General features: G+C 40.7%; 1 protein-coding gene across 1 annotated transcript; it reads left to right on the top strand.

The window, feature by feature from the left end:
• The first annotated feature begins 352 nt into the window (after positions 1 to 352).
• Positions 353 to 25,332, top strand: LOC112239648 (sterile alpha motif domain-containing protein 9). The gene is made up of 9 exons (XM_024408087.2): positions 353 to 515; positions 8,912 to 12,307; positions 12,671 to 12,708; positions 14,535 to 14,602; positions 17,400 to 17,614; positions 23,286 to 23,527; positions 23,667 to 23,786; positions 23,952 to 24,093; positions 24,264 to 25,332. The coding sequence occupies exons 2-9, from the start codon at positions 9,385 to 9,387 to the stop codon at positions 24,572 to 24,574; spliced, it is 4,059 nt and encodes a 1,352-aa protein (XP_024263855.2). The 5' UTR covers positions 353 to 515; positions 8,912 to 9,384; the 3' UTR covers positions 24,575 to 25,332.
• Positions 25,333 to 27,264: the final 1,932 nt, after the last annotated feature.

The following is a 27,264-nucleotide window of genomic DNA, read 5'->3' as shown; positions in this document are numbered from 1 at the left end:
TGGCTGCAGTTTAAATGATTTTTAAATAGTCTTCTTATACATTTTCAATTCTGAATGCGGGTTTTGGGTGAATAAAAATTCAACCTGTTGGATATCCTGACTTCCAATAGGAATTACACATCAGGGAAGGACTGAGTAGAGTCAAGTGTCAGATGTAGAGGAGGAAGGAACGTAGACTACACTGACAGAACACAGCCTGTTGTGACGTATTGGTTAATCATAACACTCACCCAAGATTGCAAGGAAATCCTTTTATGGGCAGGACATAGTAACATTGGGCAGGGTGATGTTCCGACCTGTTTTACCGGTTCTCTCTGTCCTTCCCTTTACAGGAAATCAAAGCTGAATAAGGTGTGTGTAGTAGTTGGCCCGTAGTCACTGCTGTTTTGTAATCATACGTGGAGCAGAATCTCTGGTTGATACACAAAAAGAAGCTTGCTGTAGTTGGTGTGTTGGAATAAATAGTCAAGGTTTCTCCACAAGTCCAGTGCTTGTATGGGTAGACCAGACGGAAGGTACGTTTGTTATTGTCTCTCATATTTACAATTGTTACAACTCAGAAACGTAAGATATTTTTAGTAGAGCTATATCGTTTGCACCCAATAGCCTCGCGATAGCCTCAGAGAAAAGCAAAACGTTCAGTCTGCGGAGTGTTCCCAGCAAACATGTCCACATTGGCTTTGGGGGATTGTTAACGTGGGGCTATGTAACACAACACACACACACACACACACACACACACACACACACACACACACACACACACACACACACACACACACACACACACACACACACACACACACACACACGGAGAGAAGCAAGATGTTAAGAATGAAACACATTCATTGCTGTAATTGTATCTGTGAACTTAGATGAGACCTTCACATGGTGCTGTTAGACTGGGGTTGTATAGTTCCATTATATGCTGTTAGACTGGGGTTATATAGTTCTGTTACATGGTGTTGTTAGACTGGGGTTGTATAGTTCCATTACATGGTGTTGTTAGACTAGGGTTATATAGTTCTGTTACATGGTGTTGTTAGACTGGGGTTATATAGTTCCATTACATGGTGTTGTTAGACTGGGGTTATATAGTTCCATTACATGGTGTTGTTAGACTGGGGTTATATAGTTCCATTACATGGTGTTGTTAGACTGGGGTTATATAGTTCCATTACATGGTGTTGTTAGACTGGGGTTATATAGTTCCATTACATGGTGTTGTTAGACTGGGGTTATATAGTTCTGTTACATGGTGTTGTTAGACTGGGGTTATATAGTTCCATTACATGGTGTTGTTAGACTGGGGTTATATAGTTCCATTACATGGTGTTAGACTGGGGTTATATAGTTCCATTACATGGTGTTGTTAGACTGGGGTTATACAGTTCTGTTACATGGTGTTGTTAGACTGGGGTTATATAGTTCCGTTACATGGTGTTGTTAGACTGGGGTTATATAGTTCCGTTACATGGTGTTGTTAGACTGGGGTTATATAGTTCCATTACATGGTGTTGTTAGACTGGGGTTGTATAGTTCCATTACATGGTGTTGTTAGACTGGGGTTATATAGTTCTGTTACATGGTGTTGTTAGACTGGGGTTATATAGTTTCATTACATGGTGTTGTTAGACTGGGGTTATATAGTTCCATTACATGGTGTTGTTAGACTGGGGTTATATAGTTCCATTACATGGTGTTGTTAGACTGGGGTTATATAGTTCCATTACATGGTGTTGTTAGACTGGGGTTATATAGTTCCATTACATGGTGTTGTTAGACTGGGGTTATATAGTTCCATTACATGGTGTTGTTAGACTGGGGTTATATAGTTCCATTACATGGTGTTGTTAGACTGGGGTTATATAGTTCATTACATGGTGTTGTTAGACTGGGGTTATATGTTCCATTACATGGTGTTGTTAGACTGGGGTTATATAGTTCCATTACATGGTGTTGTTAGACTGGGGTTATATAGTTCCATTACATGGTGTTGTTAGACTGGGGTTATATAGTTCCTGTTACATGGTGTTGTTAGACTGGGGTTATATAGTTCCGTTACATGGTGTTGTTAGACTGGGGTTATATAGTTCCATTACATGGTGTTGTTAGACTGGGGTTTATAGTTCCAGTTGTTGTTAGACTGGGGTTATATAGTTACATGGTGTTGTTAGACTGGGGTTATATAGTTCTGTTACATGGTGTTGTTAGACTGGGGTTATATAGTTCTGTTACATGGTGTTGTTAGACTGGGGTTATATAGTTCTGTTACATGGTGTTGTTAGACTGGGGTTATATAGTTCCATTACATGGTGTTGTTAGACTGGGGTTATATAGTTCCATTACATGGTGTTGTTAGACTGGGGTTATATAGTTCCATTACATGGTTTGTTGTTAGACTGGGGTTATATAGTTCCATTACATGGTGTTGTTAGACTGGGGTTATATAGTTCCATTACATGGTGTTGTTAGACTGGGGTTATATAGTTCCATTACATGGTGTTGTTAGACTGGGGTTATATAGTTCCATTACATGGTGTTGTTAGACTGGGGTTATATAGTTCCATTACATGGTGTTGTTAGACTGGGGTTATATAGTTCCATTACATGGTGTTGTTAGACATGGTGTTGTTGGGGTTATATAGTTCCATTACATGGTGTTGTTAGACTGGGGTTATATAGTTCCATTACATGGTGTTGTTAGACTGGGGTTATATAGTTCCATTACATGGTGTTGTTAGACTGGGGTTATATAGTTCCATTACATGGTGTTGTTAGACTGGGGTTATATAGTTCCATTACATGGTGTTGTTAGACTGGGGTTATATAGTTCCATTACATGGTGTTGTTAGACTGGGGTTATATAGTTCCATTACATGGTGTTGTTAGACTGGGGTTATATAGTTCCATTACATGGTGTTGTTAGACTGTTCCATTACATGGTGGTTATATAGTTCCATTACATGGTGGTGTTAGACTGGGGTTATATAGTTCTGTTACATGGTGTTGTTAGACTGGGGTTATATAGTTCCATTACATGGTGTTGTTAGACTGGGGTTATATAGTTCCATTACATGGTGTTGTTAGACTGGGGTTATATAGTTCCAATACATGGTGTTGTTAGACTGGGGTTATATAGTTCCAATACATGGTGTTGTTAGACTGGGGTTATATAGTTCCAATACATGGTGTTGTTAGACTGGGGTTATATAGTTCCATTACATGGTGTTGTTAGACTGGGGTTATATAGTTCCGTTACATGGTGTTGTTAGACTGGGGTTATATAGTTCCATTACATGGTGTTGTTAGACTGGGGTTATATAGTTCCATTACATGGTGTTGTTAGACTGGGGTTATATAGTTCCAATACATGGTGTTGTTAGACTGGGGTTATATAGTTCCATTACATGGTGTTGTTAGACTGGGGTTATATAGTTCCATTACATGGTGTTGTTAGACTGGGGTTATATAGTTCCATTACATGGTGTTGTTAGACTGGGGTTATATAGTTCCATTACATGGTGTTGTTAGACTGGGGTTATATAGTTCCATTACATGGTGTTGTTAGACTGGGGTTATATAGTTCCATTACATGGTGTTGTTAGACTGGGGTTATATAGTTCCATTACATGGTGTTGTTAGACTGGGGTTATATAGTTCCAATACATTTTTGATAACCACATACAATGACAATGGCAATTACATGAACATTCAATTCGCTATGAGTTTAATTACTGAGAATGGCCCCTGAGGTGTATAACAACAGAGTTGATGGGAATTAACACATAGTGTAGATATAGTGTAGGATATCCTGCACACTGTTGTTCCATGGAAGTAGGAGTCCCAGCAAACATGTCCACATTGGCACGATGTGGGCCCAATGCAGGTTCAAATATTGGCCCCATGTAGGCCGCTCACATTCGACCGATGCGACTACACCGTACAATAACATACTACACTCTGCAGTATCCCTCATGTGTAGGAGTTACTATAGAATTTTGTCGTATACTGTAGATACTACAGTAATACTACAGTAATGTCTGCAAAAACACTACGGTCTGCAAAACCACTACACTTTTTTTTAAACTATAGTAAATACTACAGTATTTAATTTGCTTATACACTGCCCATTCCCCTCCCCATATCCCCATTTGGTACATGCAAGTTGTAAAAAATAGCAGAAGCGCTGAACAATCTGTTCAGACCCCAGTCCTACCTACAGGTTATGAAAATGTGCTATTTTACTATTTCTCCAGTAATACTAACAGAGCAAAAGAGAAAGCCTCCAGTTCTATGTCAAAGATAATACAACTAAAGCAATACGGTAATTACTACAGTATATTACAATCTGCAAAAACACTACATTAATTACTACAGTATATTAGAATCTGCAAAAACACTACATTAATTACTACAATTACAACGCTGGTCTGACCAAGCTGACTCCACACTCCAAGACTGCTTCCATCACGTGGACTGGGAGATGTTTCGTATTGCGTCAGACAACAACATTGACGAATACGCTGATTCGGTGTGCGAGTTCATTAGAACGTGCGTTGAAGATGTCGTTCCCATAGCAACGATTAAAACATTCCCTAACCAGAAACCTTGGATTGATGGCAGCATTCGTGTGAAACTGAAGGCACGAACCACTGCTTTTAATCAGGGCAAGGTGTCTGGTAACATGGCTGAATACAAACAGTGCAGCTATTCCCTCCGCAAGGCTATCAAACAAGCTAAGCGCCAGTACAGAGACAAAGTAGAATCTCAATTCAACGGCTCAGACACAAGAGGCATGTGGCAGGGTCTACAGTCAATCACGGACTACAGGAAGAAACCCAGCCCAGTCACGGACCAGGATGTCTTGCTCCCAGGCAGACTAAATAACTTTTTGCCCGCTTTGAGGACAATACAGTGCCACTGACACGGCCTGCAACGAAAACATGCGGTCTCTCCTTCACTGCAGCCGAAGTGAGTAAGACATTTAAACGTGTTAACCCTCGCAAGGCTGCAGGCCCAGACGGCATCCCCAGCCGCGCCCTCAGAGCATGCGCAGACCAGCTGGCCGGTGTGTTTACGGACATATTCAATCAATCCCTATACCAGTCTGCTGTTCCCACATGCTTCAAGAGGGCCACCATTGTTCCTGTTCCCAAGAAAGCTAAGGTAACTGAGCTAAACGACTACCGCCCCGTAGCACTCACATCCGTCATCATGAAGTGCTTTGAGAGACTAGTCAAGGACCATATCACCTCCACCCTACCTGACACCCTAGACCCACTCCAATTTGCTTACCGCCCAAATAGGTCCACAGACGATGCAATCTCAACCACACTGCACACTGCCCTAACCCATCTGGACAAGAGGAATACCTATGTTAGAATGCTGTTCATCGACTACAGCTCGGCATTCAACACCATAGTACCCTCCAAGCTCGTCATCAAGCTCGAGACCCTGGGTCTCGACCCCGCCCTGTGCAACTTGGTTCTGGACTTCCTGACGGGCCGCCCCCAGGTGGTGAGGGTAGGCAACAACATCTCCTCCCCGCTGATCCTCAACACTGGGGCCCCACAAGGGTGCGTTCTGAGCCCTCTCCTGTACTCCCTGTTCACCCACGACTGCGTGGCCACGCACGCCTCCAACTCAATCATCAAGTTTGCGGACGACACAACAGTGGTAGGCTTGATTACCAACAACGACGAGACGGCCTACAGGGAGGAGGTGAGGGCCCTCGGAGTGTGGTGTCAGGAAAATAACCTCACACTCAACGTCAACAAAACTAAGGAGATGATTGTGGACTTCAGGAAACAGCAGAGGGAACACCCCCATCCACATCGATGGAACAGTAGTGGAGAGGGTAGCAAGTTTTAAGTTCCTCGGCATACACATCACAGACAAACTGAATTGGTCCACTCACACAGACAGCATCGTGAGGAAGGCGCAGCAGCGCCTCTTCAACCTCAGGAGGCTGAAGAAATTCGGCTTGTCACCAAAAGCACTCACAAACTTCTACAGATGCACAATCGAGAGCATCCTGGCGGGCTGTATCACCGCCTGGTATGGCAACTGCACCGCCCTCAACCGTAAGGCTCTCCAGAGGGTAGTGAGGTCTGCACAACGCATCACCGGGGGCAAACTACCTGCCCTCCAGGACACCTACACCACCCGATGCTACAGGAAGGCCATAAAGATCATCAAGGACATCAACCACCCGAGCCACTGCCTGTTCGCCCCGCTGTCATCCAGAAGGCGAGGTCAGTACAGGTGCATCAAAGCTGGGACCGAGAGACTGAAAAACAGCTTCTATCTCAAGGCCATCAGACTGTTAAACAGCCACCACTAACATTGAGTGGCTACTGCCAACACACTGTCAATGACACTGACTCTACTCCAGCCACTTTAATAATGGGAATTGATGGGAAATGATGTAAATATATCACTAGCCACTTTAAACAATGCTACCTTATATAATGTTACTTACCCTACATTATTCATCTCATATGCATACGTAGATACTGTACTCTATATCATCGACTGCATCCTTATGTAATACATGTATCACTAGCCACTTTAACTATGCCACTTGGTTTACATAGTCATCTCATATGTATATACTGTACTCGATATCATCTACTGTATCTTGCCTATGCTGCTCTGTACCATCACTCATTCATATATCCTTATGTACATATTCTTTATCCCCTTACACTGTGTATAAGACAGTAGTTTTTTTTGGGAATTGTTAGTTAGATTACTTGTTCGTTATTACTGCATTGTCGGAACTAGAAGCACAAGCATTTCGCTACACTCGCATTAACATCTGCTAACCATGTGTATGTGACAAATAAAATTTGATTTGATTTGATTTGATACAGTATATTACAATCTGCAAAAACACTACATTAATTACTACAGTATATTACAATCTGCAAAAACACTACATTAATTACTACAGTATATTAGAATCTGCAAAAACACTACATTAATTACTACAGTATATTACAATCTGCAAAAACACTACATTAATTACTACAGTATATTAGAATCTGCAAAAACACTACATTAATTACTACAGTATATTACAATCTGCAAAAACACTACATTAATTACTACAGTATATTACAATCTGCAAAAACACTACATTAATTACTACAGTATATTACAATCTGCAAAAACACTACATTAATTACTACAGTATATTAGAATCTGCAAAAACACTACATTAATTACTACAGTATATTAGAATCTGCAAAAACACTACATTAATTACTACAGTATATTACAATCTGCAAAAACACTACATTAATTACTATAGTATATTACAATCTGCAAAAACACTACATTAATTACTATAGTGTACACTACAGTTCTCTTTTACTACAGTATTTATACTATAGTTAACTGTAAATACTACAGCATACCACAGTAAATACTACAGTATTCATTGTAGTGTTTTTGCCCCAAAAATTATATGTTTTTGATGTGGGTTAGCCCGTGCTGGACTTGGTGTGGGTTAGCCTGTGTTGGGCTGGTGTGGGCTTTTTGTGGCTAGCATGTGTTAGGCTGATTTGAGTTTGGTCTAGGCTATGCCTGTGTTGGGTTGGTCTCGGCTGGCCCGTGTAAGGCTAATGTGGGCTTGGTGTGGGATAACCAGTGTTGGGCTGGTGTAAGCTTGGTGTTGGCTAGCCTGTGTTAGGATGGTGTGGTCTCGGTGTATACAAGTGTTGGGCTGGTGTGGACTACCATGTGCTGGGCAGGTTGGGCTTGATGTGGGATAGCTAGTGCCCACCTTACCCACCGAATACTCACATGGGCCAATGGGGTCATATTTGCTGGCTTCCTGGCTTCTATGGCAACACACCAACAAATACACACAGCTTATAGTAGCTTTATACAGTGGGAATCAGGGCAAAGGGTTTCAAAATGCCTTCTATCCCATTCACTAGGAAATAACTTTAAAAGTGTATGCTTTTACAGTATATGTATGGTAATTAGTTTGTAAGATGCATGGTTCAGCAGTGTTTTAGCTGTATTAGATCGAGCTGAAATGGTCTTTTAACTGTATTAGAAATACGTATTTGAATTACTTCTGAGTATTTTGTCATTTGAATTACACTGGGCTGAACTACAATCCAATATATTCGATATTTGATATTCTCGATATTCTCAAAATACTGTCATTTGTATTTTCAAAATGCAGAATACGTTTAGTTTGTGGCTTTTCATCCTGCATTGGTATCAGAAGTCTAATTGCACTATGGCGTATGAAAAGCTTCTGCTACATGACAAATATAAATGTATATGTAAAAGTCAACAATTGCAAAGCATGCTGAGTACTATTCTAATGAGCTCCGCCCCTGAAATGAGTTCAAAAATAATACCCAGTGTGCTTTTGCAGTTTATTTTGGTGTGTTCATTTTCAATTATAGATTTCTATTTTGGTCATTTAGCAGACACTGTTATCCAGCTTGACTTGCTTCAACTAAGGTAGATAAACGACAACATATCACAGTCATAGCAAGTAAAACGTTTTTGTATCAGTTACTGAGAATTTTGTTGCTGTTCGGCCCATCTACTTCCAAATGTATTTTTGTATTTTGAAATGCAAAAACCATATATATTTTTTTAAATACTGTACAATACAAAATACAAGTCTGGTATTTTGTTTGTAAAAATTAGTAATTCAGCAGGGTTTTAACTATATCAGATCAAGCTGAAATTGTCCCTTGATCTTGACAGTATTTTGTATCAGTATTTTGTATCAGTATTTTGTATCAGTATTTTGTATCAGTATTTTGTATCAGTATTTCTTCATTGTAATTCAGTCATTTTTGCCTGGTTTTCATTCATCAAACTTAATCTTATTTTGACTGAAACTTTGTTTGTTTCCGGAACATTCTCCCTGTAGACTGGACATGACAAAAACCTGTTGAAAATAACCAAGATCAACTGGAACAAACGACAGCTCCACGTAAAAAATAACATTGTCTTTGTTTAACAAAGCTTCATTCAAATGTGGCCTTCGTTAAACCCAATAGAAAGCAAGGAACAAAGTCCTGACCAACAACCATTGGCTTTTATCTCAAATCAATCAACAATTTTTGAACCTCCCTCTGAACACAGCCTCTGAGCACCCTATACGTCTCTGATTCACGGCCATGCCTCGCACTCATGTGATTTGCAAAGAGAAAATACATGCAATACATTAGTTGGATTGGTTGATATTCCAGGCTTATCTGTGCTGTACTTAGTAATAGCCTAGGGGAAAGGTTACTCCCTCCTTGCCACAGGAATTATCAGCCTTTGCAGGCGTCATCAGATGCCACAGATGCAAATCTCTTTTCCCTCCACTGTGAGAGAGTCTCAACATAGCTACCTGTCATGGCAGGCAAAGTGATACCAACCCTACCCAATGCTGGAGGGGGGGTGATTCTCATGGACAGTGAACTCATGGACTCACTCTCATTTCTAGATGTCTTGAGTGCAAGTGAGTTTGAAGGAGAACAAATCGACCCAGCAGTTGCTTTGGAGACTGAGACAGATTTTTACAAGGGAACCCCACCTAAATGGATGAACTTTTACCTGGCCGATGAGAAGGCAAACTCTGACAGCAGTGCCACACCTACAGGAGAAAAAAAGGACATTGAATGTATCAGAAGAGATGGTTATGAAAAGCTGAGGGAACTCATCAAGTTACAGAGACAGGGCAGTTGGAGTGTAAACAGTATTAAGCTGTTGCACCAGCCAGGCAGCGGAGGAACCACCCTGGCCATGCAAATACTCTGGGACCTGAGGAAAGAGCTCAGGTGTGCTGTTCTAGTCGATCCGTCTTCTGACAAGAAAGATTTGGGCAAACAAGTCCAGAAAGACCCCCTGTCAGACACCAGGATTATTGCTAAACAGGTGGTCGAACTTTTTGCTACCGGTGATCCAGAAAACCAGAATACAGTTCTTCTTTTGCAGGACAATGAACACCTGAGGGACCACTTACAGGACTTCCTCATCAGAGAAATAACAGAGCAAAAAATCAGTGCTCAATTCCCAGTGGTCATCGTTCTACAATGCATACGCTCGACCTGTATCATAGACGATGAGGAGGATGAGAGTAGAACTGAGGCAGATTTACTCCTGAAATCACGTCTTTCTGACAAAGAGAAAACACGCTTTGTTAGCAAAGACAAACTAGTACAGAGGCATCACAGAGACGAGATGGGGAAGTTTCACGGCTTTAACATAATGCTAAATAATTTCAATGAAGAATACACAAGAAAAACATTTTGTTCAGAAGAGGGAAAAGAAATCATCAAATATCTTCAGCAAAACAAAGTCTCCCGCAACACCAAACTCTTTGCCTTTTTAGCTCTGGTGAACTCCTATGTTCCTGGCTCCTACCTCTTACAGTCACAATGTGAGGCATTCCTCAGCCATCGAGACCCCTTTGGTGTGAACTTGTCATTTGAGAAACGCATGCAACCTTTCAGTGATCTCATAGTCACATTCTCAAGACATGGAGGAGAAGACAAGAGAGTCCGCATAGCACACCCAGTACTTGCACATCAATGTGTTCAGTGGCTGGCAGATGCTGGTATCGCTAGGAGCTCAGCAACACTGGACTTTCTGCAGTACTTAACCAGACAACAAATTCAGCCATCCTTGTTACTGTTCTTCAAAGACATGTTAACAAAGAGAGAAACAACCTCAAATGGCCAAGAGATCTTTTCCAGGTTAATTCTAGATATTGAGAAACATGAAGGCATTCCCGAATGTGCGAATGTGTTGAAAACCGCATCAGAAACATTTAAACATGATCCGTTCTACCCTCAATCTCTTGCACGTTTTTACTACATCAAAATGTCTGATTTTACAAGAGCTGAGATTTGGGCTGAAAAAGCTAAAGAGAGAGTTCCCACCAACTCATTCATTGCTGATACACTGGGACAAGTTCATAAGAACCATTTGTATAAACAAGTCAATGGCAAATCAGGTGAAAAATCAGGGACCAGAGATATTTTGTTTTGGGCAGAGAAAGCCATCAAGGCTTTCAAACAAGAGGAGGAGTTAGCTGAAAGGGAATCAGTGAATCACATGGAGGGTGACAGTCCAACGAAAATGTATCACACCTTCAACAACAGGGGAATCTTTGGTTATCTACAGGTTGCTAACATTGTTTATAATTCCCTCACAAATCTCAACCCAAAATGGAGGAAAATCCTTACCCAGGAAATATCAGCTGAACATCTCTCGATACTGTCTGAGGACAGAAAGCTCATGAAGTACCAGACTTTCATCACCAGCCTCAGAGTTGCGGTTGAAAGGAAATTTTACAATTTTTTTGAGAGTTACCTCACTTACTCTGAGCCCAGGAACTGGAAGGATCAGACACCATACTTTCAGCGAGACATTGTTGATTGTTTTTGCAAGTATACAAGTGCCCCCAGTCCAAAAGTGGAACTACCATTAAAGACACTCAAAGAAAAAATGGCCTCTACCTTTCCTGGCCTCTCCACCCTCAATCGAAATGCCAACTTGAGTAAAATCACAGAGCTGTGGAAAATAATCAATAAAGAAAACCCTGACGATGTTAACACTGCCTGTAATTACATCCTGGCCAACATCCTCCAGACCAATGGGCCAGTGGCATCTCCAGAACCCGCAACTCTACCACAACTTAGAGCCATTCTTCAGAAGTTCATGGAGAAAGAAAATACCAAACTTTGGACTCCAGAGTTTTACCTCCTTGTCCTTCTACTGTTTTGGCCCGAGGAGGCAAGAGAGGGCGATGTCACCAATGACATTGATCTTAACAAGTATGTTGAGTGCATGAAACAGGCCTTTGACAACAAATACAAGAAGTACCTACAATCTAGGGAACTTGTGCCCTTGTTTTACCTGGGTAAAGGTGCTGGGTTGAAAAGACTTGTTCACAAATCAAGCATAGACGACATCTGTGTGGATCTGAAAAAAAGGAAATCAAGGACTCTCAATAAAACAAGAGGCAGTGCAGAGATCAGGGACACTTGCATTCAGGATCACCTTCTTCGTGTCAATGGAGTGGTCAGAGTGCATAAAGCATTTGCCCGTATGGCAGATAAAGAGATCGAGATTTGTCCCCAGAAACAGGCCAGTGTGTGGAAGGATGGCAACATCTCGTTTTACCTTGGCTTCAATATCAGTGGCCCTCAAGCTTTTGACATAAAGTACACAATGCCCACAGTGGGATCTGGAGGAAATGTTCAGAAACAAAGGGATGATGCCATTGGATCAGAGGGAACCAGAATGGAAGAATCAAAAACATTCAATCGAGGTAAGTCATACCTTGACTTGTATTAGGTCTATTCCACATGATGGTGCCCGTTTTAAATGTTAGTAATGACTGTAAAACTTTGAAGTAAATGTTTACCTGGTAATGTTGAATTATCTAGACATTGGGGGCAAAATAAGTGACTTTCTAAAAAATTAATACACAGATGAAAGTTAGTCTTATACAGAATATTATGTGAATATCTCGATTTATATTCATGTTCGACAGTTGTTTATTTGGTTTAATACAAATATAATGTATAATGGTGTGTATAATGTATCCATGGGTTTGTTTCTGAGATACAGTACCAGATGGCTCCAAATCCCAAAAAAGTGAGAAAATGTTGACCATTGATTCTTATTTCAGGGATTCCAAAGGGCTTTAAGACTTCTAGCCACATTCATGTAAGTAATCATTTCTTTTATATATATATATATATATATACAAACATACAGTGGGGCAAAAAACGTATTTAGTCAGCCACCAATTGTGCAAGTTCTCCCACTTAAAAAGATGCAAGAAGCCTGTAATTTTCATCATAGGTACACTTCAACTATGACAGACAAAATTAGGAGAAAAAAATCCAGAAAATCACATTGTAGGATTTTTAATTAATTATGGTGGAAAATAAGTATTTGGTCACCTACAAACAAGCAAGATTTCTGGCTCTCACAGACCTGTAACTTCTTCTTTAAGAGGCTCCTCTGTCCTCCACTCATTACCTGTATTAATGGCACCTGTTTGAACTTGTATCAGTATAAAAGACACCTGTACACAACCTCAAACAGTCACACTCCAAACTCCACTATGGCCATGACCAAAGAGCTGTCAAAGGACACCAGAAACAAAATTGTAGACCTGCACCAGGCTGGGAAGTCTGAATCTGCAATAGGTAAGCAGCTTGGTTTGAAGAAATCAATCTAATTAAATCTAAAATCTAAAAAAAATCTAATCTAATTATCTAAAAAGAAATCTAAATCTAATTATTAGGAAATGGAAGACATACAAGACCACTGATAATCTCCCTCGATCTGGGGCTCCACGCAAGAACTCACCCCGTGGGGTCAAAATTATCACAAGAACGGTGAGCAAAAATCCCAGAACCAGACGGGGGGACCTAGTGAATGACCTGCAGAGAGCTGGGACCAAAGTAACAAAGCCTACCATCAGAAACACACTACGCCGCCGGGGACTCAAATCCTGCAGTGCCAGACGTGTCCCCCTGCTTAAGCCAGGACATGTCCAGGCCCGTCTGAAGTTTGCTAGAGAGCATTTGGATGATCCAGAAGAAGATTGGGAGAATGTCATATGGTCAGATGAAACCAAAATATAACTTTTTGGTAAAAACTCAACTCATCGTGTTTGGAGGACAAAGAATGCTGAGTTGCATCCAAAGAACACCATACCTACTGTGAAGCATGGGGGTGGAAACATCATGTTTTGGGGCTGTTTTTCTGCAAAGGGACAGGACGATCCGTGTAAAGGAAAGAATGAATGGGGCCATGTATCGTGAGATTTTGAGTGAAAACCTCCTTCCATCAGCAAGGGCATTGAAGATGAAACGTGGCTGGGTCTTTCAGCATGACAATGATCCCAAACACACCGCCCGGGCAACGAAGGAGTGGCTTCGTAAGAAGCATTTCAAGGCCCTGGAGTGGCCTAGCCAGTCTCCAGATCTCAACCCCATAGAACATCTTTGGAGGGAGTTAAAAGTCCGTGTTGCCCAACAACAGCCCCAAAACATCACTGCTCTAGAGGAGATCTGCATGGACGAATGGGCCAAAATACCAGCAACAGTGTGTGACAACCTTGTGAAGACTTACAGAAAACGTTTGACCTCTGTCATTGCCAACAAAGGGTATATAACAAAGTATTGAGATAAACTTTTGTTATTGACCAAATACTTATTTTCCACCATAATTTGCAAATAAATTCATAAAAAATCCTACAATGTGATTATCTGGATTTTTTTTTCTCATTTTGTCTGTCATAGTTGAAGTGTACCTATGATTGAAAATTACAGGCCTCTCTCATCTTTTTAAGTGGGCGAACTTGCACAATTGGTGGCTGACTAAATACTTTTTCCCCCACTGTGTATATATATATATATTTTAAAACTTTTATTTAACCAGGCAAGTCAGTTAAGAGCAAATTATTATTTACAATGATGTCTTAGGAACAGTGGATTAAAGTGTTGGCTGACATGTTTGTGTTCCTTTTTCTATTCCAGACCCCAACTCTTTGGACAGAACCTGAATTGAAAAACATCCATCCACAATTGACAAAAACCCATTACAGGTTAGCATTTATTATCCATGAATGCATTTTTCACTTGAAGGGGAAGGTCAGGATTTTACAACCTGATGTTAGATGGTTCCTCACGCTGACAGAAGTCTAAAAACCAAGAGAAACTCTAATTCCTGGTTCAGTTTTGTCTAAACAGCCGCTCAGTTGGAGTGATGACACGTGTGCAAATGTTCAAAATGTCACGGCCAAATCAACTCAAATCAACTCTATATTTGGTTTGACGTTAATTAAGATGGAAGAAAACACGCCGCTATTACTACCATTGATTGTTTGCTAGTGGTTGCCAGGTTAGTTGAAGTTTGTAGGGCTGTTTTATTTCTTTCTTTGACTTTTTGCTAGTGGTTGCCAGGTTAGTTGAAGTTTGTAGGGCTGTTTTATTTCTTTCTTTGACTTTTTGCTAGTGGTTGCCAGGTTAGTTGAAGTTTGTAGGGCTGTTTTATTTCTTTCTTTGACTTTTTGCTAGTGGTTGCCAGGTTAGTTGAAGTTTGTAGGGCTGTTTTATTTCTTTCTTTGTCTTTTTGCTAGTGGTTGCCAGGTTAGTTGAAGTTTGTAGGGCTGTTTTATTTCTTTCTTTGACTTTTTGCTAGTGGTTGCCAGGTTAGTTGAAGTTTGTAGGGCTGTTTTATTTCTTTCTTTGTCTTTTTGCAAGGGGAGCCCTGCTTCATACAAAACAATGCAGCAGGATGATATAATGTATAGATTGTATGATATAAATACAACAATAAAGGCAGTATCATCAGAAATACAACAATACTAGAAAAAAACAGTGAGCTCCAAAAGTATTGGGACAGTGAATTCTGTTGTTGTTTTGTCTCTGTACTCCAGCACTTTGGATTTGAAATGATACAATGACTATGAGGTTAAAGTGCAGACTGTCAGAAATTACAAATCTTTTTGTATTAGCATTGAGACAAATTAACTTTTATGTGTATTAAAGTACACTGAACAAAAATTATAAATGCAAAATGCAACAATTTCAAATATTTTACGAAGTTAAAGTTCATATTAAGAAATACATGTATTTGATCCTGGATTCCACATGACTAGGAATACAGATACAGAACACAGCTCTAGTGGAGATTACTGCAGTCAGCATGCCAATTGCACACTCCCTCAAAACTTGAGACATCCGTGGCATTTTTGTTGTGTGACAAACTGCTCGTTTTAGAGTGGCCTTTTATTGTCCCCAGCACAAGGTGCACCTATGTAATTATCCTGCTGTTCAATCAGCTTCTTGATATGCCACACCTGTCAGGTGGATGGATTATCTTGGCAACGGAGAAATGCTCACTAACAGGTATGGAAGAAAACCAAATATTTGAGAAATAAGCTTTTTGTGCATATGGAACATTTCTGAGATCTTTTATTTCAGCTCATGAAACCTGGGCTCAACACTTTTATATTCTTTTACACGTTTATATTTTTGTTCACTATAGTAAACAGGTAAGTATTTCGTCCCATATTCAAGCTGGAGACTCCACAAACTGGTTGGATGCATTTGGTCAGATTATTTTGTTCCCAACAGAAAGGAAAGGTAAATAATGTAGTGTGTCATTTTGGAATCACTTTTATTGTAAATAAGAATAGAATATGTTTCTAAACAGTTCTACATTAATGTTGCTAATGATGGATAATTAATCGGGAATAACGATGAGCGAGAAAGTTACAGACGCATAAATATCATACCCCCAAGACATCCTAACCTCTCACAATTAGAATAACAGGGGAAGTTAGGATATGACATTAAAGCAGTATGTGTACTGCTTTATTACACATAAGTGAATTTGTTCCAATACAGTACTTTTGGTCCCCTAAAATGGGGGGACTACAGTATGAACAAAAAGTGTTGTAATTTCTAAATGATTCACCTGATATGGATGAAAATACCTTCAAATTAAAGCTGTCTGTCAGCACTTCAACTTCATAGTCATTGTATCATTTCAAATCCACAAATAAATTGTAAAAAGTACAGAGCCAAAACCTTTGGAGCTCACTGTACATTTTGTCTGTGAACAGGTCATTTACCAATTCCCTAAAATGCCCAAATGGCAGTAGTGAATTTTAGGGTACTCAGTTTGGAACGCGGTAGTCAAGACAAACAAGGACAGACGACTTTTTACACACTTCAGCACTCACGGTCCCGTTCTGTGAGCTTGTGTGGCCTGCCACTTTGCGGCCGAGCCGTTGTTGCTCCTAGACGTTTCCACTTCACAGGAACAGCACTTACAGTGAGTTACCGGAGGGCATCTCTAGCAGGGCAGAAATTTGACGAACTGACTTGTTGGAAAGGTGGCATCCTATGACGTTGAAAGTCACTGAGCTCTTCGTTCTACTGCCAATGTTTGTCTATGGAGATCGCATGGCTGTGTGCTCGATTTTATACACCTGTCAGCAACGAATCCACTAATTCGAAGGGATGTCCACATACTGTACCTTTGGTCATGTCTTGTATTTCCTTCCTCTGTGTGTTAGAAGCGATGTGAGGTAATATGGTAAATTCTGCAAGAGAGCTGTAAATGAATAGAATGCAATGTTGCGTTCTCTGCTTTGCCAGTGACAGCCAGCCCACTTCCTGATACAGATCACAGTGATGTAACATCGGTCACACGTAATAATGCGGCGACAGCAACTACATCGCCGTAGTCAAAGCGACATCATTTATTTTACATAGAAAGAAAACCTGAACTAAGGATTATAGTTTCTCCTGGCCCATACACTACTTCCTGGGTGAGGAACCATCTAAAATATATATTTTTAATGAGTGCCACTTCTGTCCTTTGGCCCCCAGGCTCCAGTGCCCCCATGCAGGCCTGTTCCAGTGCAGGTTGACAGGGCTGGTGTTTCTGATGGAGGGGGAGGGGGAGGTGCTTTACAGGACTGTCCAATGGGACGACAGTCTCCTGCACTCCACAGGCCGGACACCTGCCGGACCTCTGTTCAGCATTGAGTGTCCTCGGGGATCTGTTCGTCAGTTACACCTCCCACACTGTGAGATTTCCTCTGGTGAGTTTTGCACTACGTCTTCATCAAAGTTCAGCATCTGTCCAAATGCCAACATAATGTCAACATCTGTCCAAATAGACAATTGTAACACACCACATCAGTGTTGGGACAAGGCAGAGTCATTAAAGACTTCAACTGGGTACATGGTAAGGAAACAGGTCACGCTAGACAGAATTACACAAATATTATTAATAACTAATTAATTAAGGTGTTACAGTTACAGGGGTAAATATGAAAAAGTTGATTAATTAATTAATTGAAACAAACTGCTTGCCTACTACAGAAGTCCATCAAACAGCGTTCTTAAAGTTGTTTTAGTTGAAGGGTGAAGTACACACGGTTTAAATGTCACAGCAAAGAATTTAGGGCCCAATTCAAATAGATCCGCTTTAGTCTACAGCCACATAGCTGTTTTAACGGTGTCGGGGGTGGAGCTGCTTTACAGCTGTCAAATCCACAAATGGCTCCCGGCATTATACGAGACCTAAAGCGGACATTGCGATCGGCTGCACGGAGTTAAATTAAGAGAAATCCAATGTAGCCTTGTTTACAAAGTTGCAATCTACGCCTCGATTAAACTGATTGAAATACTAATTATTTTGTTTCATGATTTTCAAATTGAGTGTCATAATTTCAATATAGCTTACACTTTCTCGTTCTGAACTTCTAACCCGAGTGGGATGGGTGTGGCTTATTGACAACGATCGCAAGAGCAGCTGCTCACCAATTTGACAGCTCTATTGCAGTTCCACCTACCAACACCTCCAAAAACATCCACTATCACCCGGGTTAACACCTTGATCTGATTGGATCTAGGCCTTAGTTCAGTAGATAGCAGCTCTCAGTCAAGGTAGAGCAAACAGAACAGCACACAGTGAGAAGCCACACAAGCAAGAAAGTGGGGCTACAAATTGACTGAGGATTCAGGATTTATTCTGTGTTCAAACCTTTGAACACAGAATAAAATAAATAAATATTAATTATAATAAAATGCAAATGGTTCAATAAATAAGGACCAGAAACAAACAAAACTTAATAAGCTACACAACAACAATACTCTAAAACACCTTGACAACTACAATACTCTAAAACGCCTTGACAACAACAATACTCTAAAACACATTGACAACAACAATACTCTAAACCCCCCTGACAACAACAATACTCTGAAACACCTTGACAACTACAATACTCTTAAACACATTGACAACAACAATACTCTAAAACACCTTCACAACTACAATACTCTAAAACACCTTCACAACAAAATTACTCTAAAACACCTTGACAACAACAATACTCTAAAACACCTTGACAACTACAATACTCTAAAACACCTTGACAACAACAATACTCTAAAACACCTTGACAACAACAATACTCTAAAACACCTTGACAACTACAATACTCTAAAACACCTTGACAACAACAATACTCTAAAACACCTTGACAACAACAATACTCTAAAACACCTTGACAACTACAATACTCTAAAACACCTTGACAACTACAATACTCTAAAACACCTTGACAACAACAATACTCTAAACCGTCCCGACAACAACAATACTCTAAAACACCTTCACAACAACAATACTCTAAAACGCATTGACAACAACAATACTCTAAACCGCCCCGACAACAACAATACTCTAAAAACCCCTGACAACAACAATACTCTAAAACACCTTGACACCAACAATACTCTAAACCGCCCCGACAACAACAATACGCTAAAATGCCCCGGCAACAACAATGCTCTAAAACACCTTGACAACAACAATACTCTAAAACCCCCCGACAACATCAATAATCTAAAACACATTGACAACAACAATACTCTAAAACACCTTGACAACTACAATACTCTAAAACCCCCTGACAACAACAATACTCTAAACACCTTCACAACAACAATACTCTAAAACACCTTGACAAAAACAATACTCTAAAACACCTTGACAACAACAATACTCTAAAACCCCCTGACAACAACAATACTCTAAAACACCTTCACAACAACAATACTCTAAAACACCTTGACAAAAACAATACTCTAAAACGCCTTGACCGCGTGGCAGCTTGGAGTCCAGCAGTCTACCTCTTCTCTCCCCGATCTGGCTTCAAATCAAATCAATTTGTATTTGTCACATGCGCCGAATACAACAGGTGTAGACCTTACCGCGAAATGCTTATTTACAAGCCCTTAACCAAGAGAGTCAATGTGGAGGCTATATACAGGGTATTATGGTACTGAGTCAATGTGGAGGCTATATACAGGGTATTATGGTACAGAGTCAATGTGGAGGCTATATACAGGGTATTATGGTACTGAGTCAATGTGGAGCCTATATACAGGGTAGTATGGTGCAGAGTCAATGTGGAGGCTATATACAGGGTATTATGGTACTGAGTCAATGTGGAGGCTATATACAGGGTATTATGGTAGAGAGTCAATGTGGATGCTATATACAAGGTATTATGGTACTGAGTCAATGTGGAGGCTATATACAGGGTATTACGTTCCTGAGTCAATGTGGAGGCTATATACAGGGTATTACGTTCCTGAGTCAATGTGGAGGCTATATACAGGGTATTACGTTCCTGAGTCAATGTGGAGGCTATATACAGGGTATTACGTACCTGAGTCAATGTGGAGGCTATATACAGGGTAGTATGGTGCAGAGTCAATGTGGAGGCTATATACAGGGTATTATGGTACTGAGTCAATGTGGAGGCTATATACAGGGTATTATGGTACTGAGTCAATGTGGAGGCTATATACAGGTTATTACGGTACTGAGTCAATGTGGAGGCTATATACAGGGTATTACGGTACTGAGTCAATGTGGAGGCTATATACAGGGTACTACGGTACTGAGTCAATGTGGAGGCTATATACAGGGGGTACCAGTACAGAGTCAATGTGGAGGCTATATACAGGGTATTACGGTACTGAGTCAATGTGGAGGCTATATACAGGGTATTACGTTCCTGAGTCAATGTGGAGGCTATATACAGGGTATTACGGTACTGAGTCAATGTGGAGGCTATATACAGGGTATTACGTTCCTGAGTCAATGTGGAGGCTATATACAGGGTATTACGGTTCTGAGTCAATGTGGAGGCTATATACAGGGTGTTACGGTACTGAGTCAATGTGGAGGCTATATACAGGGGGTACCGGTACAGAGTCAATGTGGAGGTTATATACAGGGTATTATGGTACTGAGTCAATGTGGAGACTATATACAGGGTATTACGTTCCTGAGTCAATGTGGAGGCTATATACAGGGTATTATGGTACTGAGTCAATGTGGAGACTATATACAGGGTATTACGTTCCTGAGTCAATGTGGAGGCTATATACAGGGTATTACGTTCCTGAGTCAATGTGGAGGCTATATACAGGGTATTACGTTCCTGGGTCAATGTGGAGGCTATATACAGGGTATTACGGTTCTGAGTCAATGTGGAGGCTATATACAGGGTATTACGTTCCTGAGTCAATGTGGAGGCTATATACAGGGGGTACCGGTACCGAGTCAATGTGGAGGCAATATACAGGGGGTACCGGTACCGAGTCAATGTGCCAGGTGTACAGGTTAGTCTGGGAAATATGTACATGTAGGAAGGGGTAAAGTGACTATGGGGGTACAGTTAATTCTGGGTAATATGTAGATGTAGGTAGGGGTACAGTGACTATGGGGGTACAGGTTAGTCTGGGTAATATGTACATGTAGGTAGGGGTACAGTGACTATGGTGGTACAGTGACTATAGGGGTACAGGTTAGTCTGGGTAATATGTACATGTAGGTAGGGGTACAGTGACTCTGGGGCTACAGGTTAATCTAGGTAATATGTAGATGTAGGTAGGGGTACAGTGACTATGGGGGTACAGGTTAGTCTGGGTAATATGTACATGTAGGTAGGGGTACAGTGACTATGGGGCTACAGGTTAATCTAGGTAATATGTAGATGTAGGTAGGGGTACAGTGACTATGGGGGTACAGGTTAGTCTGGGTAATATGTACATGTAGGTAGGGGTACAGTGACTATGGGGGTACAGGTTAGTCTGGGTAATATGTAGATGTAGGTAGGGGTACAGTGACTATAGGGGTACAGGTTAGTCTGGGTAATATGTACATGTAGGTAGGGGTACAGTGACTATGGGGGTACAGGTTAGTCTGGGTAATATGTACATGTAGGTAGGGGTACAGTGACTATGGGGGTACAGGTTAGTCTGGGTAACATCTACATGTAGGTAGGTGTACAGTGACTATAGGGGTACAGTGACTATAGGCGTACAGGTTAGTCTGGGTAATATGTACATGTAGGTATGGGTACAGTGACTATGGGGGTACAGGTTAGTCTGGGTAATATGTACATGTAGGTAGGGGTACTGTGACTACAGGGGTACAGGTTAGTCTGGGTAATATGTACATGTGGGTAGGGGTACAGTGACTATAGGGGTACAGGTTAGTCTGGGTAATATCTACATGTAGGTAGGGGTACAGTGACTATATGGGTACAGGTTAGTCTGGGTAATATGTACATGTAGGTAGGGGTACAGTGACTATAGGGGTACAGGTTAGTCTGGGTAATATGTACATGTAGGTAGGGGTACAGTGACTATGGGGGTACAGGTTAGTCTGGGTAATATCTACATGTAGGTAGGGGTACAGTGACTATAGGGGTACAGTGACTATAGGGGTACAGGTTGTGACTATAGGGGTACAGTGACTATAGGGGTACAGTGACTATGGGGGTACAGTGACTATGGGGGTACAGTGACTATAGGGGTACAGTGACTATAGGGGTACAGTGACTATCTGGGTAAAGTGACTATAGGGGTACAGTGACTATAGGGGTACAGTGACTATAGGGGTACAGTGACTATAGGGGTAAAGTGACTATAGGGGGTACAGTGACTATAGGGGTACAGTGACTATAGGGGTAAAGTGACTATAGGGGGTACAGTGACTATAGGGGTACAGTGACTATAGGGGTACAGTGACTATAGGGGTACAGTGACTATAGGGGTACAGTGACTATTGGGGTACAGTGACTATGGGGGTACAGGTTAGTCTGGGTAATATCTACATGTAGGTAGGGGTACAGTGACTATAGGGGTACAGTGACTATAGGGGTACAGTGACTATAGGGGTACAGTGACTATAGGGGTACAGTGACTATTGGGGTACAGTGACTATGGGGGTACAGGTTAGTCTGGGTAATATCTACATGTAGGTAGGGGTACAGTGACTATAGGGGTACAGTGACTATAGGGGTACAGTGACTATAGGGGTACAGGGACTATAGGGGTACAGTGACTATAGGGGTACAGTGACTATAGGGGTACAGTGACTATAGGGGTACAGTGACTATAGGGGTACAGTGACTATAGGGGTACAGTGACTATAGGGGTACAGTGACTATAGGGGTACAGTGACTATAGGGGTACAGTGACTATGCACCCATTTCTTCTTCTTCTCTGGTGGGTATTAGGGCTACATCCTGAAATGTTGTTCCTGTATTTATGTAAACAGAATCCAAAACAGAAATGGGAAAACTACATTTTCTGACATCCTCTAACGTCCTAGTAGCAGGACAATCTTCACCATGTTACACAATCACCACCGTTCACAAACAACCCTTTTCTCTATTGCAGGGAAAGGCTTTGATTCCTTATCTGTGGCCCATGTTACTGGTGACAGTGTGGAAGTTTTGCAGCCAGCCAGGGTGACTGACTCACATGCGGTGGTGGACATCACAGACCTTTCCTTTTGGGGCCTGCTATCCTACATATTCTCATCCTCAGTGGAAGGCCAAGTGTTGCTGTTCCACAAACCACAACTCCGCAAGTCAACTCTGAACGTACATTTACTTCCCGTGAACGTGCCTGTCACTGAGGTGCAAAAACCCTTACATTCAGTATAAGGACACTTTTGTTGCTAAAATGAATCTGAAAGTCACTTTAGGCAGTAAAATGTGTAATTTGTCTCTCCTCTGATAATCGAAGGACCCTTATTGATAGTCAGCTCTCTTGCAGGTGGAGAAGCTACAGCGGGCCTGCAGATACATTCAGATCGCCTCCAACTGCCCGCTCACCTGTGGGGAAACATACAAACTCTGCTGTGATTCTGCCATGAAAAACAAGATACAACCATTGGTACAATAAATCATATTTTTCCCCATGTTTTTAGCAGACATATCCTGGATCATGTGAATGTGACATTGTCGTACCATAATGGTGTGTGATTTTGAAATGTGAGCTGTACTGATGCATGTACTGAATGCCAGTTGGTGGAGACATAACATTGACTTTGTGTTTCAGAAGGAAACGTTTCACCGTGACTACGGCCCCAACCACCACCCCACCTTCCAGGTGTTCCTGGAGGCTGGTACAGAGGATGTGGAGCTTAGGCTTCTGAAGAGAGGGGATGAGGAGGTATGGATACGCCAAGTGCCACTAACCGGTAAGTTGTTATTTAAACCCATCCAGTCCCTTTACTGTGTTACTTACTCTGTGGCTGTCATACATATATCTATAGTGTAGATCGTATCTATATCTATAGTGTAGATCAGGTATCTTCCATCACAAGTACATATTTGGCAAATGTATCTCTTACTGTTCCCTGCCCCCCAGATACCCCCCCGGATACTGCATTGATTGGTGGGCAGGAGGTAAATGCTATGGAGCAGCTGAGGTCTGTGAGGCAGAAGTTTGCGGAAACGGTATCAGAGCCTATAACTAAATGTCTCCTGGACGGGCTCCTGCAGAAGAATGTGATCAATGATTATGAAATGGAGTCAGTAAACGTAAACGCTGAGAGGGCAGACAAGGCACGCGCCATCATCAAAATGGTGCTTAAAAAAGGACCTTCGGCATGTTTGACAATGAAAACACTTCTGTGTGAATTAGACCAATTCTTATGCTCAGACCTGGGTTTGAGCTAGAACACTGTTGGAGAATGAGACAACTTGTTGAGTATACTCATCTCCCGGCATGAGTCTCTTGGCAAACAGTTACAGATGTAAGATCTTAATTTGACCACCTCTGTTGCAGAACTGTCCTTTAAAACTTGAAGTGTATTTTATGTTTAAAAAGGTAATTTGAAATTTGTAATTTCCAAATTTCAGACTTGATTTTACCTTATGTATTAACCTCTACAAAATGTACTTTAAATGTCCATTAATATAATATATTAATATGTATATTAATATAAAATGATATTTCACATTTCTTGTTGCTGCGGGATTATTTTCCTGCTGTTGGAGACTGGCTCAAATTAAAAGAGGTTAAGGATCTGTCCCTTTTATTCCAATTTTCGCTTTAAATGACATACCCAAATCTAATTGAGGGTAGCTCAGGTCCTGAAGCTAAGATATGCATTATCTTGGTACCATTTGAAAGGAAACACTTTGAGGTTTGCGGAAATGTGAAAGGAATGTAGGAGAATATAACACATTAGATCTGGTAAAAGATAATACAAGAAAAAACCAACAGCTTTTTTGTATTTGTTTTTGTACCATCATCTGTGAAATGCAAGAGAAAGGCCATAATGTACTATTCTAGCCCAGTTGCAATTTAGATTATGGCCACTAGATGGCATCAGTGTGTGAATTTTTTTAGACTGGTCCAATGAACCATTGCATTTCTGTTCCAAATGTTGTATCAAGACTGCCCAAATGTGCCTAATTTGTTTATTAATAATTTTTCATGTTCAAAACTGTGTACTCTCCTCAAACAATAGCATGGTATTCTTTCACTGTAATAGCTACTATAAATTAGACAGTGCAGTTAGATTAGTAATAATTTAAGCTTTCTGACAATATCCGATATGTCTATGACCTGGGAAATGTTCTTGTTACTTACAACCTCATGCTATTCGCATTAGCCTAGGTTAGCTCAACTGTCCAGCAGGGGACCCACCAATCCCAAATAAGTTTTAAGATCCTACATCTATTCACAGAGATGTCATCACCCGGACTCGCAGAATACCACTTCACATTCAACACTGTACTGAGACAAAACTCTGTTAACAATAGAAATGTTTAAGATGGCGAAAGTATACATTTTTTTAAAGATGGAACTGTGTATTGTTGGAAGTGTTTAACAAAATGTACACATTGTAAACAATCAACATGGAAGTTGTTGATGTTTACCAGCTCTTGTGGCATATCTGTGCGAGCAAGTGCATGCTAGCACTAGAGAAACTTGAAAAATGTTAGTATCAACATAGACTCAACACGCGATTCTGTAAATAAGAACGTCTGGCTGACATTTTGTACATTGTTCAATTCCAGCCAACCAAAATGACCCACATTTATAAGGAAACATTGTATTGTTATTAATGTGAATATTGATCATGTATTTTATTTTATTTTTTACTTATGTTTGTGAATTGGAGGCCTGCATGAAAATGTTTTTTATTTTCTTACAATAGATCCTAGTGCTCGATGCACTACGTTTATGAATGTTCTCTCACATGCTGTAAATAAAAATGATAAAGAAATGTAATCATTGAATATTGTAAGAGCTTACATTGTCTGCTTATATGCCCTCTTTATTTATCCTACAGTTCTGATTTGGTGTACAGGGAGTACACTGTAAGAACGGCCCATGTTCTGAATTCTGTTGCAGTACAACACAAAAGTTCTAGACAAATAGTTATATTGACTGACATTACGTCCATCCTAGCTGGCTCATGAATGTCTTAATCGAAATTTACGGATTGCCACTTATCCGCTTGTCGTCCCCTTATACCATAGTTTGTACATCTCAATTGTCATTAGAAAGCACATTTGTTTAAACAAGTCAGCCATATCAGCTATGTTTTTTTTAAGGCAGTAAATGAGGCTGAATGAACTGTTTCGCTGCCAGACAAGGATCCGCTGATAGCCAGGTGTAGCAGTGGTAAGGTGTTGGGACTCTGCTGTTGGGACTCTGCTGTTGGGACAGCTTTATTTAGGCTCTAACAGTTTGTGGGCACCGTTTGGCACCGTTATAGTGCAATTAATGTATTGTTTATTGTTGTGTAGTGACTTTTCTGGCATGCTTCCCACTTATACATTTTTTAAAACGATTTTACATGCTAAAATCGTCACTGCTTAGTATCATGTGGACTGAACATGACTGAGTGCAAGACACAACAAATCAATCAATCAAATCATACTGCATACTGTATGTTTATGATGTTTGCTATTACCCACCCTTATGATCCGTAAAGGTTTTGGTGAAATGATGTGTCTCTGAATATACCTGTTTATTGTACCAGTAGATTGTGTTTCTTTGACATCGAAACACATTAATTAACAACAAAGAACCTGTGTTATTGAGAGGCAATGTTAGCGCTAAACTGTGCGCGGAAGAGCAGCTCCCCCGGGACTGAAGAAATATCAGCATGAGGAGTGAAGCATGCGATTGAACTTCACTCAACGTTCCAGAGTTTTCCCCGTTAGTTAACACTATTGACATTTCGCTTTACTGTGGGAATTGGGATCGAATCAACGCAAATATTAGCCACTTTCAATGCAACATAGTGAAACAAAACGAACTATGCAAACATTAGTATGCAAAACTAAGTAAACTATGCAAGAGATTTTGTTGAAGGCAGAACACATCAGAGTAGGATTCCATTGTATTA

Source organism: Oncorhynchus tshawytscha, linkage group LG33 (genome assembly GCF_018296145.1).
Source record: "Oncorhynchus tshawytscha isolate Ot180627B linkage group LG33, Otsh_v2.0, whole genome shotgun sequence".
Taxonomy (NCBI): domain Eukaryota; kingdom Metazoa; phylum Chordata; class Actinopteri; order Salmoniformes; family Salmonidae; genus Oncorhynchus; species Oncorhynchus tshawytscha.
The sequence above is the reverse complement of the archived record's forward strand: the minus strand, read 5'-3'. Positions and strand labels throughout refer to the sequence as shown.

Excerpts from the sequence above, each read along its gene's own strand:
- LOC112239648 (XM_024408087.2), top strand. The coding sequence starts at position 9,385 with ATGGCAGGCAAAGTGATACCAACCCTACCCAATGCTGGAGGGGGGGTG. Across the intron at positions 17,615-23,285 it reads ACACTGTGAGATTTCCTCTG|GGAAAGGCTTTGATTCCTTA; the intron begins GTGAGTTTTGCA and ends TCTCTATTGCAG. Across the intron at positions 23,528-23,666 it reads TGAACGTGCCTGTCACTGAG|GTGGAGAAGCTACAGCGGGC; the intron begins GTGCAAAAACCC and ends GCTCTCTTGCAG.